General features: G+C 39.0%; 1 protein-coding gene across 1 annotated transcript; it reads left to right on the forward strand.

Moving 5' to 3' along the window:
- Positions 1-573: 573 nt before the first annotated feature.
- On the forward strand, positions 574-19,422 carry LOC128188296 (pre-mRNA-processing-splicing factor 8). Its single transcript, XM_052859258.1, has 43 exons — positions 574-686; positions 999-1,179; positions 1,437-1,605; positions 1,791-1,955; positions 2,185-2,400; positions 2,573-2,785; positions 3,048-3,173; positions 3,493-3,598; positions 4,087-4,277; positions 4,594-4,713; positions 4,824-5,013; positions 5,574-5,693; positions 5,819-5,953; positions 6,130-6,339; positions 6,435-6,668; positions 7,587-7,676; positions 8,119-8,282; positions 8,372-8,498; positions 8,632-8,824; positions 9,078-9,265; positions 9,558-9,722; positions 9,827-9,900; positions 10,300-10,446; positions 11,545-11,755; positions 11,882-11,998; positions 12,338-12,672; positions 12,848-12,940; positions 13,145-13,280; positions 13,682-13,851; positions 14,301-14,430; positions 14,559-14,705; positions 14,809-14,969; positions 15,253-15,444; positions 15,593-15,830; positions 15,944-16,072; positions 16,240-16,428; positions 16,720-16,818; positions 16,902-17,095; positions 17,212-17,593; positions 17,788-17,928; positions 18,026-18,165; positions 18,313-18,515; positions 18,898-19,422. Exons 2-43 carry the CDS (start codon positions 1,005-1,007, stop codon positions 19,050-19,052), a joined length of 7,080 nt encoding a protein of 2,359 aa, XP_052715218.1. The 5' UTR covers positions 574-686; positions 999-1,004; the 3' UTR covers positions 19,053-19,422.
- Positions 19,423-23,071: the final 3,649 nt, after the last annotated feature.

The raw sequence follows: 23,071 nt of genomic DNA on the forward strand, positions 1-23,071 counted from the left end.
ATGAGTATCTAATTAGTTTATCCGTCTGCAAATAAAAGTGAATAACATAAGATATCAATAGATTTTGCAGATAAGTATAGATTCAGACATGTAAACTATAATTAACATTCCTTAATAATAGTTGCGAGTTGTTAATCAAAGTTTAACTATATTTATCAGATAAACTACATGTTTCGCAATCGCAAATGGTTGTTTTCACTATCATGACAATGTTAATTATAGTTATAGAAGACCGCGTTAACTATAGTTTTATGTCCTGAATCTATGGTTTATAACCGTTTAACCTAGTTTATCGACTTTGAAACTATGATTAGCTTATTTTAATGAATTTGGCGTGCCGTATATATGGTAGATTTATAAACTATATTTGACATAACTTCAACTCTCAGAGAAGGAAGGGAATTGGAAGAACAGTCCGCAAGCACCTGTATATTGAAAGGATGGTATTCAGCATATCAGCTACATGTATTTCTTATATACAGATAATTCTATATTGCTCTCTCGGTCGTCTTGTCTGTCTTGTGGGTCTCAGGTTAGCAAAACATCCAATGACCATATACCAACGGGTTCGGACTACAAGTTGTCACGTGACTTACGTTCAATTTACGTGCGACGCCATTACGGCGAGAATGGATTCTGTGAACACGTTTAACACGCTTTGAGTTAATAGACAGTAAAACTAAAAGGTAATGTTAATAACTTTGGATGATATGCATGTTTAAAACCATGTTTAACACAGATTGATTGAAATAAATCATACATCATAGCAAAATATTGAAACCTTTGTTAAGCATAACAAATCCAGACCGGCGCAAGTCGAAAATAAAACGAAGTCAAAACAAAATACACATGTGCGATTTGATTTAGATGTCAGCAGTACTTCTGTCAAAATGACACAATTCTTTAAAATGAAGATGGCATCTATTTTGATTGTTTTGTTTTTAACATTCAAAACAAAAATCTTGACAAACTTTGATATCCTTTCATTTTTGGTGTAGAGTATCATGGCTTTCCCGTATTTAATTGGGCCGGGAGGCCAGCCCTTCATCATACAGCAAGTACCCTTGATTCAGCAGCAGGTGTCGGTGATTCCCCAGCAGCAGGTGCTTCCCCAGCAGACCCAGTCTGTACCCTCCAAAGTCCCAGACTACATGTCAGAGGAAAAACTCCAAGAAAAGGGTACACACTGTGACATATCCCAGCTTTGTGGGGATATAGTTTGGTTGTTTCTTTATTAACCTCTCTGAACACAGTTTTTAAATTTATACTTTGGTAACTCAATATATTGATCAACATAATGACAATTGTTGTACAAAAGTACTATTTTGTTATAAAAGGAATTCGTCATTTTAGAGAGCATTAACTAATAAAGTTTTTGTATAAATTATAACCATACACAAAAACATTATTATGTGATTATTCATTTTCTTCTTTAGTTAGAAAATGGCAGCAGTTGCAGTCAAAGAGATACAGTGAAAAAAGAAAGTTTGGATTTGTTGATGCTCAGAAAGATGATATGCCACCAGAGCATGTAAGAAAAATCGTCCGTGACCATGGAGACATGACGAATAGGAAATTCAGACATGATAAGAGAGTTTATCTTGGGTAAGCGTCTCCTACCTTCACTGTATGTTATGCTTGGGTGGTAATCTTTTATTTTATAAGAAAAGATCTTCTGTTAATTGGTAAAAAACATTTTTTTGCTACATTATTTATTGTTGTTATGTTAATCCTGAAACTTGAATATTTATTTGATCAATAAGCATAATCCAGTCTATGTTCCATTTCAGAGCCCTGAAGTATATGCCACATGCAGTGTTGAAATTAATGGAGAATATGCCCATGCCCTGGGAACAGATCCGAGATGTCAAAGTACTGTACCACCTCACGGGAGCCATCACGTTTGTCAACGAGATTCCCTGGGTCATAGAACCAGTGTACATTGCTCAGTGGGGGTAAGTTATCAAAACATTGGAGAATGTCATACTGCCCAAACAGTACCGTCACTTTGGTTTCAAGAAAGAGTTTTTACTTTAAAAATGCTCTCTTTTGGATGACTCTAAGGTGATTTCTTTCTGAATCAAAAAAGGGAACCTTCATTACATGTAATTTTTAATTTCTTATTTATTTCCTCTTCCAAATGTAAATTCAGAATATACCGCATAGTCAGATCTTTATTTTCAGAACAATGTGGATTATGATGAGGAGAGAAAAGAGAGATCGTCGCCACTTTAAGAGGATGAGGTTTCCTCCTTTTGACGATGAAGAGCCCCCCTTAGACTATGCTGACAATGTGTTAGATGTGGAGCCATTGGAAGCCATTCAAATGGAGCTTGACCTAGAGGAAGACAAGCCTGTCATGGAATGGTTCTACGATCACAAACCACTCACTGACTCCAAGTATGTCATCAAGAAGAAATCAAAATAAATGTGTGCATAAAAGTTTGATGTAAACTGAACAAGTTTTTAAAAAAAATCACAGTTTTTATCGTGTAAAGATTGAAAAGTTGATCTACATGTGTTGTACATCTATACAATCATGTACATGTATATCATGTATAATTATTTTTAGGTATGTGAATGGGAGCACATACAGAAAGTGGAATCTGTCTTTGCCTATCATGTCTGTCCTCTATCGGCTTGGTAACCAGCTACTGACAGACCTGGTGGATGAGAACTATTTCTACTTGTTTGACTTAAAGTCCTTTTTCACCGCCAAAGCTCTCAATATGGCCATCCCTGGGGGACCCAAGTTTGAGCCGTTGGTGAAGGACAAAGAGCTACAGTAAGTCTCTAGAGTCCAGGCAAAAGTTTGTCAAAACAAGCTCTGTTACAAAACAATAATACAGTTGTCCTCTGTTTAATTACAGTTTTAAATTGAATACATTTATATTGTGTTTCAGTTTGTTGTTATATGATTGTTACAGGTTTACATTCTGACCCTTACTTCTCTTAATAAATTCAAGATGCATTATGTCATCTTGAATGAAGAAGGGAAATACCTGTAGAAATATTCTGGGTTTTGACCTTGTAATGAATTTTTTCAGGGATGAGGACTGGAATGAATTTAATGACATCAATAAGATCATCATTCGTCAACCAATCAGAACAGAGTATCGCATTGCCTTTCCGTATTTGTACAACAGTCTGCCCTACAAGGTCCACTTGTCATGGTAAGATGAATTGGAAGTCAAGTTTTCTTAAAGGATTTTGCAAATAGATAGTTGTAGAATTAGTGGAAGTTGTATAATTGATGCTCATGTTCTCGAGAAAACAGGAACAGTATAGACAAAGTTCATGAAGGAGAGAGCATGATATAGAATTGATAGAGACCAGATATTACCTCAGATCGTACTGGACTGAAGGAGCTAAGGTCTCTGACAGCTTCTGGGGGGAGGTTACTGTGTACCTACACACTTCAGGGCCCTCAAACTCTGGTGTGTACTAGTGCGTGTACTCTTCGATACCTCTGACAATGGTCGTATATTTCAGGTACCACACCCCAAATGTTGTGTACATCAAGACGGAGGACCCTGACCTGCCGGCCTTCTACTTTGACCCTCTCATCAATCCCATCTCCCACAGACATGTTACTAAGGTAACCTATGAAGTGATTGTATTGTTACCTGTTTGGTATTGTTGATATTATATCAGTTAACTTGCTCTCATTGTCAATATTTGAATTTTAATTATTCTACAATTATTTACATGTAGTAACAATACTCTATTAAAATTTAACTGACTTTCCCGTCATGAGATGATTTATTATAATTTATCTCAAAAGTTCTGAGTCTGATGATTGATTCGGATTTATCTGTTAAGTTTCGAGCTTGATAATTTATTCTGATTTATCTGTTGAGTTCTAAGCCTGACTATTCAATCTGATTTATCTGTAGAGTTTGGAGCCTTACAATTTATTTTGAAATATCTGTAGAGTTCAGAGTCTGATGATTGATTCTGATTTGTCTGTAGAGTTTAGAGTCTGATGATTAATTCAGATTTATCTGTAGAGTTCTAAGCTTGACTATTCAATCTGATTAATCTGTAGAGTTCCGAGTCTGACAGTTTATTCTGATTTATCTGTAGAGTTCGGAGCCTCTCCCGGACGATGATGAGGACTTTGAGTTGCCTGATTATGTCCAGCCATTCCTACAGGACACACCCCTCTACTCTGACAATACAGCCAATGGCATCGCTCTGATGTTTGCTCCACGACCTTTCAACCTGAGGTCAGGGCGCTGTAGAAGGGCTATTGATGTTCCACTTGTGAAAACATGGTAGGTGAAACATTTTGGAGTGAAGATGTAATTTTAGAGCAGCTGAAATAGAATTGTTATGTGGAATAAGTAACTTTCAATTTATTTATTTGGATATTATGTCTTTCTAAATTATGTCCAGTATATTTTTTGCTGTTACATATTTCCATCCAATGTACTTTATGCTCTTATGTCTTCCTTTTCAGTATACTTTATGATCCTAGATCTTAATATTCTGTTTGCTTCATGCTTTTACAACAACATATCAAGTATACTTTATGCCGTGACAACAACATATCAAGTATACTTTATGCCGTGACATCTTTCTCTCTGACAGGTACAGAGAGCACTGCCCAGCAGGGATGCCAGTGAAAGTGAGGGTCTCTTACCAGAAGCTCCTCAAGTACTTTGTGCTGAATGCACTCAAACACAGACCACCCAAAGCTCAGAAGAAACGGTAAGACAATAAGTGGACCATAAAGATGAACAGTTTTGTCTTTTATATAAAATATGTGTGCATGTGGTGTTCATTTTTAAGACCTTCAAAGTATTGTGTTGATTTTGTAGATATCTGTTCAAGTCTTTCAAAGCCACCAAGTTTTTCCAGAGCACTCAGTTGGACTGGGTAGAAGTAGGTCTACAGGTGTGTCGCCAAGGTTACAACATGCTCAACCTTCTGATCCACCGTAAGAATCTCAACTACCTTCATCTGGACTACAACTTTAACCTGAAGCCAGTCAAGACCCTGACAACAAAGGTAAGACCCTGACAACATAGCAAAAACACTGACAACAAAGGTAAGACCCTGACAACAAAGGTAAGACACTGACAATAAAGGTAAGACCCTGACAATAAAGGTAAGACACTGACAACAGATAAACTCTGACAACATAGCAAAAACACTGACAACATAGCAAAAACACTGACAACAAAGGTAAGACCCTGACAACAAAGGTAAGACCCTGACAACATAGCAAAAACACTGACAACAAAGGTAAGACCCTGACAACATAGCAAAAACACTGACAACAAAGGTAAGACACTGACAACAGATAGAATCTGACAACATAGATAGACTCTGACAACATAGCAAAAGCACTGACAACAAAGGTAAGACACTGATATCTCATAGGTAAGATACAAACAACATAGATAGACACTAACAACAAAGGGTAAGACATTGGCAGCATAGGTTAGAAATTGACAACAAACTGATTTTTCTGCAGACAGCTTACATATGAAGATACACATATATATATATACCATATGTTCTTGTTTGATTTGCCATAAAAAGATGTTTTATTTTGTTATCTGTAGGAAAGAAAGAAGTCCCGGTTTGGTAATGCTTTTCATCTTTGTCGTGAGATTCTAAGGCTGACTAAACTTATTGTGGACAGCCATGTTCAGTACAGACTGGGAAACGTTGATGCCTTTCAGGTAAGGAAGACCATTATGTAGAATCAGGTACCATGATGTAACTGCTCTGTATCGGGCGATAGAACTGCTAAGTTAAGAATTTTTAATAATTGATAGTAAGAATACATGTATGTGTATATTGACAGCTTGCTGATGGAATTCAGTACGTGTTTGCACATGTGGGTCAGCTGACAGGAATGTACAGATACAAGTACAAGTTGATGCGACAGATCAGGATGTGCAAGGATCTGAAACATGTTATCTACTACAGATTCAACACGGTGAGTCTATTCCCCACACCCAACTGTGTGCTTGTGTGTGGAGGTAGAAATTTTATCAAAACTAAGAAATCCATAAAGCGAGTTCAGGTAAACAACAAAGAGTACATAATTATGTGTGTGTGAGTTGCAGAAAAGGGATAGTTTTCAGTAAGATAACATTTGTGTTGTGTTTGCAGGGCCCTGTGGGTAAGGGCCCAGGCTGTGGTTTCTGGGCCCCAGGTTGGAGAGTGTGGCTCTTCTTTATGAGGGGAATCACCCCCCTGTTAGAACGCTGGCTGGGGAACCTCCTGTCTCGACAGTTTGAGGGCAGACACTCTAAAGGAGTGGCCAAGACAGTCACCAAGCAGAGAGTTGAGAGTCACTATGACTTGGAGCTGAGAGCAGCGGTAAGATCATGGTTCTATGATACTTGGAAACTGTAAATTACATTTGTTTGAAAGGCGTTATGAGTGCTAAATTTCATTGTTCTGTTACTGATCAGGTGATGCACGACATTTTGGACATGATGCCGGATGGAATCAAGCAGAACAAGGCTAGGACAATCCTGCAGCACCTGAGTGAGGCCTGGAGGTGTTGGAAGGCCAACATCCCCTGGAAGGTCCCAGGCCTTCCCATCCCTATAGAGAACATGATCCTTCGCTACGTCAAAGCCAAGGCCGACTGGTGGACCAATACCGCCCACTATAACAGAGAGAGGATCAGAAGGGGGGCCACGGTAAGGGGGTAGAAAGTGTTTGTTATAGGACTCACTGCCTGCTATAACAGAGAGAGGATCTGAAGGGGGGCCATGGTAAGGGGGTAGAGAGTGTTAGGTATAGGACTCAGTGTTTGGTATAGGACTCATTTCCCACTATAACAGAGAGAGAGGATCCGAAGGGGGGCCACGGTAAGGGGGTAGAGAGTGTTAGGTATAGGACTCGGTGTTTGGTATAGGACTCATTTCCCACTATAACAGAGAGAGGATCCGAAGGGGGCCACGGTAAGGGGGTAGAGAGTGTTTGGTATAGGACTCACTGCCTGCTATAACAGAGAGAGGATCCGAAGGGGGGCCACGGTAAGGGGGTAGAGAGTGTTAGGTATAGGTCTTACTGCCTGCTATAACAGAGAGAGGATCCGAAGGGGGGCCACAGTAAGGGGGTAGAGAGTGTTAGGTATAGGTCTTACTGCCTGCTATAACAGAGAGAGGATCCGAAGGGGGGCCACAGTAAGGGGGTAGAGAGTGTTAGGTATAGGTCTTACTGCCCACATTAACAAAGAGAGAATCTGAAGGGGCCCCCAGAAAGGGGGAGGACATGTTTGGTTACACAATCACTATATAGATGGAGTCACATAATGGGATGCTTAAGAGTACTGCTTTAAAGAATCTGAGCAAATCTGACTGGGCAAAATGAAAAAAATTAAGTATAAGTAGAAGAGTAAATTAGAAGCCTACATCTATGCAGTAGTAAGCAAGTAACTGAACTGTCCAAACATTTACGGAGATTAAAGATTAATAAAATTGTTATTCAGTACAGTAATGGTAAGGTGTTTGTCTAATATATTTTCCCCTTTATACACCAAATTAACTTATAAAAGCAAAGTTTTTCCATTACAATATTAAATTGACTTATTTAACACTTTCACTTTTGATTAGGTGGACAAGACAGTATGCAAGAAGAACTTGGGTCGTCTGACACGTCTATACCTGAAGGCTGAGCAGGAGCGTCAGCACAATTACCTGAAGGTAGGTACTTTCTTATTTCAGTATTATTACTTGAAGGTAGGTACTTTTTAATCTCAACACAATTACCTGAAGGTAAGTACTTTCTAATCTCAACACAATTACCTGAAGTTATAAACTTTTTAATGTCAGTATTATAATTGGAGGTAGGTACTTTTTAATGTCAGCACAATTACTTGAGGATAGGCACTTTTTAATCTCAACACAATTACATGTATTTGAAAAAAGGTTTTTTGTGTTATCTGCACAATTACCTTGAGGAATGCTCATCTTCTTTCAACACAATTACCTGAGAGTAGGTACTTTTTAATGTCAACACTAATACCTGAACGTAAATACATCTTGCAGTTTATTGGAAATTGCCATTGTTGATACTTCACTCTGATAATGTAATAAGCTTATTGTAAAGTACAATGGACGTACAACTTGAGCACTGATATTACAGGACGGACCCTACATCACAGCCGAGGAAGCGGTGGCTATTTACACCACCACGGTGCACTGGCTTGAGAGCCGCAGATTCTCACCCATCCCCTTCCCACCCTTGTCCTACAAACACGACACTAAACTTCTTATCCTGGCCCTGGAGAGACTGAAGGAGGCCTACAGGTAAATATTTTATGTTGTTGAAGTGAGTTTAGGTAGGCCTACAATGCATGAAGAGATTAGTGTGGTGATTGTCATGTTCTGTATTTCAGTGTCAAGAGTCGTCTGAACCAGTCACAGAGGGAGGAGCTTGGCCTGATAGAACAGGCGTACGACAATCCTCATGAAGCTCTGTCTCGAATCAAACGTCACCTGCTGACCCAGAGAGCCTTCAAAGAGGTAAACAAATTAGGTTAAGAATAGATTGCGGAGGAAGGATTCAATATGAAATAGCGATATTGTGTTGTTAGATTCTCTACCAAACAGTGAGCTTGTACCTGGTGCTACATGTAATCGGTGACCTTATTTACAGGTCGGGATTGAGTTCATGGACCTGTACAGTCACCTGATTCCTGTATACGACGTAGAACCTCTGGAGAAAATCACAGACGCCTACCTGGACCAGTACCTGTGGTATGAGGCAGATAAGAGGAGACTTTTCCCGCCATGGATCAAGCCAGCGGACTCGGAACCACCGCCTGTCCTTGTGTACAAGTGGTGTCAAGGTCAGTACGGGGAAAGCACGTGTGGGGTTAAAGTCATAGCAATTAAAAAAGATAAATATATATTTACTTGATTTGATAGTTGTGTGTCTTTCTGTTGTTCAGTTGAAGGGGAAGTTAACTGATCATGATTTGGTCAGTATATAAAGATAACAAACACCAGATTAGTGTTAACTTATGAAATAGAGAGTTTTGATGGCCTAGGCAAGCAAGTAAATCAGTAGAACTGTAAAGGGTGACTTTTGTTGCCCCACAGGAATCAACAATCTACAGGACGTCTGGGAGACTGGCGAGGGGGAGTGTAATGTCATGATGGAAACCAAGTACGAGAAAATGTACGAAAAAATCGATCTGACATTACTCAACAGATTACTCCGTCTGATAGTGGATCACAACATTGCTGATTACATGACAGCAAAGAACAACGTGGTCATCAACTACAAGGTCAGTAGACATTATAGGCTCCACCAATCAAAAGAAAGGTTAAAACTACAAGGTCAGTAGATATTATAGGCTCCACCAATCAAAAGAAAGGTTAAAACTACAAGGTCAGTACACATTACAGGCTCCACCAATCAAAAAAAGGTTACTTGTTATCATAGCCCTGATGTACAATAGGTTCCATCTTGTTTTGATTGGTGTTTCTATTCTAATATAAGTACTAAGTGACTTATTTTGTAGAGAGATGTCTTATTTTACTCTGTTATAATTTTTTGATGTATTTTATTTGTTCTAGGACATGAACCACACAAATTCGTACGGAATCATCCGAGGGCTGCAGTTCGCCTCGTTCATCGTCCAGTACTATGGGCTGGTGTTAGATCTGTTAGTTCTGGGTCTACACAGGGCCAGTGAAATGGCAGGACCCCCACAAATGCCCAACGATTTCCTGACCTTCCAGGTACTGTGTGTGTGTGGGGTGGAGGGTTGATATAGAATTACCTGTGTCCTTAATGTGATTTTATTACTTCATTATAAACGTTGGGTTTGTTTTGTTTGTTGTAGGATGTGGAGACGGAGAGTGCCCACCCTATCCGCCTGTATTCCAGATACGTGGACAGGATTCACATCTTCTTCAGGTACCAGCAACAAACTATTGAACATACCGATATACATGTTTATCTGGACAACGACAGAATCATAACACAGTGTGAATCATTAAGACTAAAAAAATAAACATTGGCAAGTTCTAGGTAACAAATGAATAATCTAACACATGAAGGGTCAAAAAATAGACTTTGGCATGTTCTGTGTAACTGTATACATGAATCATGGAAGGTTCAGTTATTAGACCTTTACACTATTGTGGTATAAATCTGTACAAAGTATCTGACATCTACTTTCATGATAGAATCAGAACAATGTGACATTTGTTGTTCGAGCTCTGATAGTCAAGAGAAATGGTTTATGGTGTCAGGTCTAATACTATCTTGAGTGTTTTTATCGGAAAGATAAACTCATATTTGTCATTTTGACAGATTCTCAGCTGACGATGCTCGGGACTTGATTCAGAGATACCTGACAGAACACCCAGATCCGAACAACGAGAACATCGTGGGCTACAACAACAAGAAATGCTGGCCTCGAGATTCCAGGATGAGGCTAATGAAGCACGATGTAAATCTGTAAGTCTACCAGATAGTGTAGTATCCATATACCGTATAAAGATAGTGTAGTGTCCATATACTGTATAAAGATAGTGTAGTATCCATATACTGTTAAAAGATAGTGTAGTATCCATATACTGTTAAAAGATAGTGTAGTATCCATATACTGTTAAAAGATAGTGTAGTATCCATATACTGTTAAAAGATAGTGTAGTATCCATATACTGTTAAAAGATAGTGTAGTATCCATATACTGTATAAAGATAGTGTAGTATCCATATACCATATAAAGATAGTGTAGTATCCATATACCGTATAAAGATAGTGTAGTATCCATATACGGTATAAAGATTGTGTAGTATCCATATACTGTAAAAAGATAGTGTAGGGTCAATATACTGTAAAAAGATAGTGTAGTATCCATATACCGTAAAAAGATAGTGTAGGGTCCATATACTGTAAAAAGATAGTGTAGGGTCCATATACCGTCAAAAGATAGTGTAGGGTCCATATACCGTCAAAAGATAGTGTAGGGTCAATATACTGTAAAAAAGAGAGTGTAGAGTGGATGTGATCTGTGTAAGTCCACAAGGAAGTGTAGGGTCCATACACTGTAAAAAATATTGTAGGGTCCATATACAGTAAAAAGATAGTGTAAAGTGGACCTAAGTCTACTGGAAAGTGTAGATCCATCTAGGAAAATAGTTTAGAGTCAATATGATTTGTGTTAGTCCACAAGAAAGTGAAGGGTCTGTATAAGAAAATAGAGTTGATATGATCTGTGTAAGTCTACAAGAAGTGTAGGGTCCATATCTGTAAGAAAATAGTGAAGGATCAAAATAATCTGTATCATTGATTCAGTGCGTGTGTACTGGAAAGTGAATCTTAAAAGCATTGTTTAATATTCCAAGTTTATTTCAAGGATGTAATGGACGATAAGAATTATCTAGTAGATATTGTGATTTTGATTGAATTAATAATTTACATGTTTTAAAGTTTAGTACAAAAAGATTTACGAAAACCAAAAAACTCCCTTTTCTAGAGAAAATATAATTGATTATTTCCTTGTTGAAGTGTTTGCACTTTGAATTGTGATACATGTGTTGTACCTTACAGGGGTCGGGCTGTGTTCTGGGACATTAAGAACCGACTGCCTCGGTCAGTGACCTCTATTCTATGGGAGGAGAGTTTTGTCTCTGTGTACAGCAAGGACAACCCCAACCTTCTTTTCAACATGTGCGGCTTTGAGTGTCGAATTCTGCCCAAGTGTCGAACCACTCACGAAGAGTTTACCCACAAAGATGGAGTCTGGAATCTCCAGAACGAGGTCAGAATTTGTCCATGTCCTACATTTTCTCTCACTGGTAGTGGTGAATTGCTTCAAGAACATCGTGTTAATCGCTGTAGATAGGTTAAGGTTCTGATACTCACACTCTGATAATTTCCTGTGTAGGTGACCAAGGAGAGGACAGCCCAGTGTTTCCTGAGGGTGGATGATGAGTCCATGTCCAGATTCCACAACCGAGTCCGACAGATTCTGATGGCCTCCGGATCCACCACATTCACAAAGGTACTAACTTTTACCACAGTATAAACAGACAGAACTTAAAGGTCATAGTGACAAAGGGGGTGTTATTACAAGTAAATAGAAAGATATAGGGAATATATTTGGTTCATTCTTGATAAATACATGATGGTTTAGTTTTCTGATGTATATTTTTATAACAGATAGCATGTATATTAAGTAGACTAAAATGAAAACAAGTCTACCCATGTATTGTATTATTTTTCAACAAACTAATTGTGGTGATGAGATGTTCATGTAACATGATCCTCATTCTTGCTGATTTTTAGTGTTGTTTTTCTACAGATTGTATTCTTGTTGAATTTTAGTGTTGTTTTGCTACAGATTGTAAATAAGTGGAACACGGCCCTAATTGGGCTGATGACCTACTTCCGAGAGGCTGTGGTCAACACCCAGGAGTTACTGGACTTGTTGGTAAAGTGTGAAAACAAGATTCAGACTCGAATCAAGATTGGACTGAACTCTAAGATGCCCAGTAGGTTTCCCCCTGTTGTGTTTTACACCCCCAAGGAGCTGGGGGGCCTGGGGATGTTATCCATGGGACATGTACTGATTCCACAGTCGGATCTACGCTGGTCCAAACAGACCGATGTTGGAATCACTCACTTCAGATCTGGCATGAGTCACGACGAGGATCAACTCATCCCTAACTTGTACAGGTCAGGGGCCGTCCTATAAATATCATAATGCTTCTCTTTTCCTCTTAAAGTTTGTAAAAATCTGTGTATTTAAAACGAACCAAAGTGGTTAAAAGAGATAAAAAAGAGTTTGTTTGAAGAAAACACTTCACATGTATGTATCTATGTATCAGTGCATTATTTAATTCATCGACAGGTACATCATGCCATGGGAGAGCGAGTTCATTGATTCACAGAGAGTGTGGGCTGAATATGCTTTAAAACGACAGGAGGCCAATGCTCAAAACAGGTACTGTACATACATGAAAAACTAAAGGAAATTTATACAAAACAACCTTTACGTGTATGCCTATTTTAATGTACATGTACATGAGTACTAAAGGCTTTACTTGTGTCTATTTCTGGGCTGTATTTAATGATGCGATTTGTAATGTATGTGACTGTTATTGGGATATATTTCTGGGCTATTTAATGATTTGGTTTGTCTATGTAGGAGGCTGACCCTGGAAGATCTAGAGGACAGCTGGGACCGAGGAGTCCCTAGAATCAACACCTTGTTCCAGAAGGACAGACACACCCTGGCCTACGACAAGGGATGGAGGGTGCGAACAGAATTCAAAGCCTTCCAGGTAAACACTTGTCTGCATAGTAATATACACTTTAGTGTGGGACAAGGGATGAAGGGTGCAGAAAGTTCAATGCCTTTATTGTACATCAATGTGATCAACAGTAGTAAGAATGTATCACACAGAAAACAAGGTGTTTATATCACAGAACAGTTACCAGGTATCACACAGTGATTTACAAATGTAAGGTGTATATATCACAGAACAGTTACCAGGTATCACACAGTGATTTACAAATGTAAGGTGTATATATCACAGAACAGTTACTAGGCATCACACAGTGATTTACAAATGTAAGGTGTATATATCACAGAACAGTAACTAGGCATCACACAGTGATTTACAAATGTAGAAATGATAGAGGTGATTTCTGAAAGAGATGTAATGTTTGGATTGTATTTCAGGTGTTGAAGCAGAACCCGTTTTGGTGGACCCATCAGAGGCATGATGGGAAGCTGTGGAATCTGAACAACTATCGGACGGACATGATCCAGGCCCTGGGGGGCGTGGAGGGAATCCTGGAACACACCCTGTTCAAGGGGACCTACTTCCCAACCTGGGAGGGTCTCTTCTGGTGAGTGTCCAACAAAACATACACTGACAGCCAGAAATTCAATATCTGTTTGTAATACTCTAATTCATTGGCTTGCATTATAAACTGTATCAGTGTACAGTAAGTTTGTTTAAAATGTGTTTAATATATTATTATAGTGTATAACTTGTTGTAATTTCTGTACTGGATGGTAGAGAATTGAATTATAAAGAATTTATTCAATAGCCTTAGAATTTATATTCCTGTAAAATGGGTGGAAAAGTTTAAGCTAGTGGTTTAAAAAGTGTGAACTTTCCAACCAAGTCAATATGGGCATAAAATCTGTGGCTATTCAATTTATTCCTATAATATTAGTACACAGAATCAACATATCAACAAATGGCAGTTCTTTGTAATGTCTAGAATCAAGATCCACACAAATATCATTGCTCTGCATACATGTATGCTCATGGAGAATGGTTTTGTTTCAGGGAGAGAGCTAGTGGTTTTGAGGAATCCATGAAGTACAAGAAACTGACCAATGCCCAGCGGTCAGGTCTGAATCAGATCCCGAACCGTCGCTTCACCCTGTGGTGGTCCCCCACCATCAACAGAGCCAACGTATGTACAGGGGAAACATGTATCAACAGTTACATAAGGAAAAGTTAATGGTCCAAAAATACCTTTTAAAAATGCTGTTGAGGCTTGTTTATATGATACAGTTTCTGAATGAATAACATTTATTGCAGGTTTATGTGGGTTTCCAAGTACAACTGGATTTGACAGGAATCTTCATGCATGGAAAAATCCCCACCCTGAAGATTTCCCTCATTCAGATCTTTAGGGCTCACTTGTGGCAGAAAATCCACGAGAGTGTGGTCATGGACCTTTGTCAGGTATATGAGTCAGAGTAATTATATGTTATACAGTGTATATATTCATAATTATGTAACAATCTGTAACACTTAATGATCCCTGTCTGTCTGTCTGTCCGTGTAGGTGTTTGACCAGGAGTTGGACGCCCTGGAGATTGAGACGGTTCAGAAGGAGACCATCCACCCACGTAAGTCCTACAAGATGAACAGTTCCTGTGCCGACATTCTGCTGTTTGCTGCGTACAAGTGGAATGTGTCAAAGCCGTCTCTGTTGGCTGACTCTAAGTAAGCATAACCTCTAACTGGATATTATCCCTACAATTCCTCTAACTGGATGATATCCCTGCAATTCCTCTAACTGGATGCTATCCCTACAATTCCTCTAACTGGATGATATCCCTGCAATTCCTATAACTGGATACTCTTTCTATCCTTGTCCTTCAATTTGCCTGCAGAGATTTTCAACAAGGATAATCTTGAGTTTTCACAACCCTAGCTAAAATGTTGAAAAAAAGAGATAATTAATAGTAGTTGACTGCTTTTTATCACAAGTAAATTCTGATTGTAGGGACGTGATGGACAACACAACTACACAGAAGTACTGGATAGACATCCAGCTCAGATGGGGGGACTACGACTCTCATGACATCGAGCGTTACGCTCGAGCCAAGTTCCTGGATTACACCACAGACAACATGAGTATCTACCCCTCCCCCACCGGCCTGCTGATTGGTATAGATCTGGCATACAACCTGCACAGGTAAGGAAAGTCTGAGAAATGAAGAAGTTACATGATATCCAGAGAATGCCATCCATCATTTACTGTTATTCAGTTCCCTGTTTATTGTCCCCTGTTTGACTAGTTGACTGGTCCCCAGTTGATTGTTTCTCTCTCTCTTGTGTTTCAGTGGCTATGGTAACTGGTTCCCAGGATGTAAGCCCCTGGTCCAGCAGGCTATGGCTAAGATCATGAAGGCTAACCCTGCTCTGTACGTCCTGAGGGAGAGGATCCGTAAAGGTCTCCAACTGTATTCCTCCGAGCCTACTGAACCGTATCTGTCCTCCCAGAACTACGGCGAGCTCTTCTCCAATCAAATCATCTGGTTTGTGGACGACACAAATGTCTATCGAGTCACCATACACAAGGTCAGTTTTGTTATAAAGATAACTTTAGTGTATTCAGATCACAGAATACATTGCTTTCAGTTAATTTATGCATTTGAGAATAGATTTTATGCAGTGTTTCTGATTCTTTGCAGACATTTGAAGGCAACTTGACAACCAAGCCAATCAATGGAGCTATCTTCATCTTCAACCCGAGAACTGGGCAGCTCTTCCTGAAGATCATCCACACATCTGTGTGGGCAGGACAGAAACGTCTGGGACAGGTGAGTTCTTGGTTATTTATAGACAGACAGAAGATCAGGATAAAAGAAATCCCACTTTAACAAACAGCTATATGTTTTTTACTAACACTTAGTGTTTTTTCCGATACTTTGTTTCAACACTGAGTGTTCTCTCCGATATTATGTTTCACACGGGTTGTTTTCTGTAGCTGGCCAAGTGGAAGACAGCGGAGGAGGTAGCAGCTTTGATTCGGTCCCTGCCTGTGGAAGAGCAGCCCAAGCAGATCATCGTCACCAGGAAGGGCATGCTCGACCCCCTGGAGGTCCATCTGCTGGACTTCCCCAACATTGTCATCAAGGGCAGTGAACTCCAGCTACCATTCCAGGCCTGTCTTAAGGTATGTCTGATTATTGAAGTCAGTCAGACTGTCCAATGATTGCATTCAGTGAAGAGTTGTCAAACAATAAGAGCAGGCAAGAATTTAATTTTAATATCATTTAGATACAGTAATGTAATGGATTGGGGGAATTAACAACATGATGATTATGAAAATAATGTAATTGTGTGAAGACTTAAATACTATGTTGACATCTCAGAAACACTGTGATGATACAAACGATTAGTTTAATGAATTTGATGAAGCCTTGAATATGTACATGTATATATGTGTTAACACATCCATTGACAGGTGGAGAAGTTCGGAGATCTGATTCTGAAGGCCACAGAACCCCAGATGGTGTTGTTCAATCTGTATGATGATTGGCTGAAGACCATTTCATCTTACACAGTAAGTTCTTTACTAGAGTCCCTTTGTGATTACAGATGTATATTTATGTGATGACTACACAGTTAATCTTTCTCTCCTGACAGGCATTCTCTCGATTAATCCTGATCCTGAGAGCGTTGCACGTGAACAACGACAGAACCAAGGTGGTTCTGAAACCGGACAAGACGACAATCACTGAGGCCCACCACATCTGGCCGAGTCTGTCGGACGAGGAGTGGATGAAGATTGAGAACCAGCTCAAGGACCTCATCATGGCTGACTACGGCAAGAAAAACAAGTACGTCTTTGTTGGATTATTGAATTGTAAATTGAGATTTTGTGTAATGCCAGGTATTATTTCTCTGAGGTTGGTTGTAAATTTAGAATGTGAATAGTTGATGTGTTTGATTTTAGTGTAAACGTGGCTTCTCTCACACAATCCGAGATCAGAGACATCATCCTAGGAATGGAAATCTCGGCTCCTTCAGCTCAGCGAGTTCAGATAGCTGAGATTGAGAAACAGACAAAGGAGCAGTCTCAACTGACGGCCACCACGACTCGGACAGTCAACAAACACGGGGACGAGATCATCACCTCCACCACCAGTAACTATGAGACGTCAACATTCGCCTCGAAGACCGAGTGGCGAGTGCGAGCTATTTCGGCCACGAACCTCCATCTCAGAACAAATCACATCTATGTGTCCTCGGACGACATCAAGGAGACAGGGTACACCTACATCCTACCCAAGAACGTGCTGAAGAAGTTCATTATTATCTCGGACCTGAGGGCCCAGGTAAGAGCTGAATTAGGTATCAGTTTATACACTATGTCTGGCAATAAGAGCACTGAGTGAGCCACAGACAACCAATCCACTGATGATTTGACGTGATTTATTTCTCTACGTATATTATTAAACATATTTTCAGTCTGCTATTAAAAATAGTGTATGTGATACACATGTAGAGCACATTGCATTTTTATTTTAAGATTGCGGGCTACTTGTATGGAGTGAGCCCCCCTGACAACCCCCAGGTGAAAGAGATCAGGTGTATAGTGTTACCTCCACAGTGGGGGACACATCAGACGGTTCACCTCCCGAATATCCTCCCCAACCATGAGTACCTTAAGGTAAGGCGTCTGTCATAATTAGCTGCCATGTCAAGAAGATTAACATCATTCTCAATTTTGTATAAAGATACCATTGAAAGCCTCGTTATGTTAACAGGAGATGGAGCCATTGGGATGGATCCACACTCAGCCAAACGAGTTGCCCCAGCTGTCTCCACAGGACATCACGACCCACGCCAGAGTGATGGCCGACAACCAATCATGGGACGGGGAGAAAACGGTCATCATCACATGCAGGTAAGGGGATAACACAGGGTACATGTCTGTAGTGGGAGTAAAGGGCTGTACAAGTTTGGGTTTCTCTTGTTTATTGTTCGCTGTGTGTACAGGTTTGATGATCTCTTGTTTAATATGATTTGATTAGACTGTTACTGTCTGTTCCAGTTTCACCCCTGGATCATGTTCCCTGACTGCTTACAAACTGACCCCTACGGGCTGTGAGTGGGGACGTCAGAACACTGACACAGGCAACAACCCCAAGGGTTACCTCCCCTCTCACTACGAACGTGTCCAGATGCTGCTCTCTGACCGGTTCCTGGGATTCTTCATGACACCGTCCGAGAGTTCATGGAACTACAACTTCATGGGTCAGTACCAGAATAATCATCCTAAATGTAGATTTATTTCTAGCTTACAATACCATAATAGCATTCTACCTCCACAGGTATATAATGATCATTTGCCTGATTTTTATCTTGTGTTAAAGTTCTGTCAATGTAAATTCATGATATTTGATTAGGAATTGATCACATTAAAAACAGTTTTTCTTCAACACCTATCAGTTTATTACAAAGATGTTTGTTTATTATGAATATAAATTCGAATTTTTAACCTACATTGGACCAGAAAACAGAATAACTTAGAACACAAAACAGTATGACGAAAGAACATGTGATATTTTACCTGGTTTCAATGAGGACTCTGTCCTCTGATCTTGACAACTGTTGATGTTGACCATGACCCTTTCAGGTGTGCGACATGACCCCAACATGAAGTATGAGCTCCAGCTGTCGAACCCCAAGGAGTTCTACCATGAGATCCACCGTCCCTCCCACTTCCTTAACTTCAGCTCCATGGACGAGGCAGAGCTCCCCGGCACTGACCAGGAGGATCTCTACACATGAGTCTCGTTTCGAGACACCCAAGTCTTGACTTGCAGGGCAGATCTCAACAAATGATAACAATTGCCGTGTGTGTGAATCAGTCGATGAAATCGGAACTTTAAACTGACAAATAAATAAACTCTTATGTTGGTTATCGTAGGACAATGTAAAGGATTTGTGGTGTTTTATTCAAACAGTAACTGCGTCACTTGTGCTTTTCAAGAATGTTCATATATATATTTCTCTGTACATGTATTGAATTTGACTGATCATTGAAAAAAGATTACTTATCATTACAATGTAAATATCATATTTCTTGTCATGTGCAACATTTCAGAAAATGTTCCTTCTTAAAAGAGGTTTACACCAAATAAATTTTATCTTAAATTACTCTTTGATGTTTCTAGTTATGAATTTTCTTTTTGTATATTAAAATTTTATAGGGACGATTTAATTCCTGAGTCATTCCTCAGGGCTTTAATTAAGATCTATATAGTCTTTGTTCTTTTTTATCTTTATCCCAGCTCAGTTGCATATATAGATTGAAACCAAGTAAAGTTTTTCCCGCAGAGGACAGTCAAGTTGAAAAGAGTCGGTCAGTTTACATCTTGCAAACTTCAGTCACTCAACAGTTAACACAATCACGGTCATTTGGATTGAGTGAAAATTCTCTCCAGGAATAATCGTCAACCCAAATCAGACTGCGGTAAAGTTTTTCCCACAGAGGACATTCAAGTTGAAAAAGTCGGTCAGTTTACATCTTGCAAACTTCAGTCACTCAACAGTTAACACAATCACGGTCATTTGGATTAAGTGAAAATTCTCTCCAGGAATAATCATCAACCCAAACCAGACTGCGGTGAAGTTCTTCCCACAGAGAACGGAGAAAATGGACAACATCACACGGTTGGTATCAGATGTAGAACGATTATCCTTTCCACGCTTTGTTTAGCTGAAACTGATGCAGTTAGCTAAATGTTAAGTTGGATGCACACGCTACTCGGAAATTGGTCAGTTCAATCTAGCAAACCTTTGTCACACAACAGTTATTTACTCTTTCACCCTGCTCAGCCAAACAAATTATTTCCTGTTCAATTATCTATAAGTGAAAATAACACATAAAAAAGGAGGTGACTACATTATTATCGTTTTTAAATACAAGTAAAATCGATATCGGATTGGTTTCATTCATGCAACAGTCAGCCCGGAATCTTGATTATCCATCACACCAAGAACTTCATCTTTAAAAGATATTCTTTCCGAAACCAGGACATCGGAATCAGCAATACTTATAAAAACGAGAGAGACAAAATCAGCATTTATTGCAACTAACTGGTCTTAGAGAAGTTGTCAATGGCAACAGAGCTCGGGTCCAGGGTTTATATATCACAAGAACCGTACTCTTTACAAAATAATGGTTCCCAGCTATAGTATTAACTTCATGTTAAAATGCGGTATTAATTTAACTCCAAGTAGCTAAGAAAATTTATGCTCAGCATGCTAAACCCGAAGGCACCAGGATTGAACCACACATGCACAAATAAATTTTTGAATTTTATATGGAAACAAAGAAATATATTTACCACAGTCATGGTCATTTAGTTCCAGTGAAACTTTTCTCCAGAAATAATCATCAACCAGATTTATTGTCTTTTTTGTAACTCATTGATTTAAATTTAATAAACTTTTCAGGGTTTAGCTCACCAGAGCTGGAAGCTCAAGTGAGCTTTTCTGATTACTTTTTGTTTGGCGTCCGTCTGTCCGTCCGTCCGTCCTTACGTAAACTCTTTACTTTTTCGACTTCTTCTCATGAATCACTTGGCCGATTTCAACCAAACTTGGCACAGAGCATTGAGTGAAGGAGATTCAAATTTGTTGACATGAAGGGCCACGCCCTCCTTGAAGGGAGATAATTAGCAATTATATTGAAAAATAGTTGGAATTTTTCCAAAATATTCTCAAAAACTATTTGTCCATAAAAGCTGAAACTTGTGGTGTGGTATGGTAGATTCAAATTTGTTCAAATCATGAATCCTGTAAGTAGTGTGGGGCCACAATGAGCGATCACATTTTTACATACAAATAATAGAAAAAAATGAAAAATCTTCTCAAAAACCATTTGGCCAGAAGAGCTGCAAAATTAGTGGAAGCAAACTTAGTTGATGTATATTCAAGTTTGCTCAAATCATTATCCCTTGGGGTAAGGGGGGCGGCAAAATTTTGCATAGAAATATTTTGAGAAAATGTGTTCTTCTCAAAAACCATTTGGCTAAGAATGATGTGACATGTATGGAAGCATCCTCGGGAGGTGCATAGATTCAAGTTTGTTAAAATCATGACCCCCGGGGTAGGGTGAGGCCACAATAGAGGGGGGTCAATAAAAGCAAATTTTTGCTTTTTACTTAAAATGAGCCCTGGGGTAGGTTGGCGCCCACAATTGAGGGGGGGGGGGGGGCACTTTTTAATAGTAATATAAATTATAGAGAGAATCTTTTTAAAAATCTTCTTTAAAACCATTTGGCTGAAAAAGGTGCTTGCGTGGAAACTTCTTCAGGAAGGATGGATCCATTTGTTCAAATCATGATTCCTTGGGGACGGACAAGGCCACAATGGGGCGTCAAATTTTTACATAGGAATATCGAAAGAAAAATCTCCAAAACCAATCAGCCAATAAAGCTGTTACTTTAGCAAAAGCAACCTCATATAGTGTAGATTCAAGTTTGTCAAAATCATGTTCTTCAGGGGTAGGGTAGGGCCACATTAAGGGGTTCAATTTTACAGAGGATAACATTTAAATTATTTAAAAATAACTTCAATGATATGATGTATGGTATTGTATACAATAATCTTGACATAGTTGTTTCTTAATCGTTTAGACTGTGGACACTGGCCAATTCATGGGCCCTGCAAGGGGTTAAGTTTGATATAGGGATATATGTTAATAAGATCTTGTGATATAACTTTGATATCACCCTGATATTTTTAATATGACTTCATAAATCTGATTTTATTATGGCTTATGTCGCGGAGGTGAGCGATAAAGCCCATGGGCCTCTTGTTAAAAAAACGATATAGCTCCCGACAAAGTACCCTGATAATGCCATACGTTCGCATTTTCAACACAGTCTTTGAAATAGTTACATGCGTCTGCAAATCGCATTCATAAAAGGCAATATACATGTATGAAGAGGCAACAGGTGCGTGGTTGGCAATGTTTCGACACCGTGATATTAATCATTATTGGATGATATATATTGCCTCACGACCATGTTTAGAAAAGTAATCTAAAAAAAAAAGATTTACAAATGTTCTCGGCATAACACTGAATGTTTGTGCTAGCATGCTATATACTTACAAAATTTAAAAAGTGTTTCATATATATTCCCTATTCTATATGAAAAAGACGGAATATATGAAATAATAAGAAAAACTAGACGCTCGTTGCGAGCAACGAAAGGTCTTCCGTTTGAGTGCACTATAAAGTAGACTATAGGGATAGTTGTTCTTTTTTATCATTTCCTTACACTTCATCAAATTCCATTTAACCCTCTATTAAAATTTCAACAGACATATAATTATACTTAAATTATACTGTAAAAAGTCCCTATTATTGTGATTTTTGATGAAATAAAGATGGAAATAAAAAATATATATATATATAAAATCGTAAATCTTTACACAATTTAGGAAGAACAAATATTCGACACTCGGGGACTGAACCTGGGTTGCCTGGGCACAAGTCCACCACTCTAACAACTGAGCTTCGCGAACTCTCTCTTCGGGTTTTTGGAGCCCAAAATCTCGTGAATGCTTGGATCGATTTTAAAACAAATTTCATACTCGGAAGTTTTGAGAGCGTCTCTATCGAATAAGAACGTAAAAAATCAAAGTAAAGAAAACTGGAAAATTAAGGTTTTTCATTTCCTTCCGGTGACGGCCGACGTTCGGTTATGCGAGAAACACTGCGGCTAAAGACTCTTTGCCATCCCTGAAAATTTGAAATTTCTATCTACAACACTTTTGGAGAAAAATCGTGAACA

Source organism: Crassostrea angulata, chromosome 6 (assembly GCF_025612915.1).
Source record: "Crassostrea angulata isolate pt1a10 chromosome 6, ASM2561291v2, whole genome shotgun sequence".
NCBI classification, from domain to species: domain Eukaryota; kingdom Metazoa; phylum Mollusca; class Bivalvia; order Ostreida; family Ostreidae; genus Magallana; species Magallana angulata.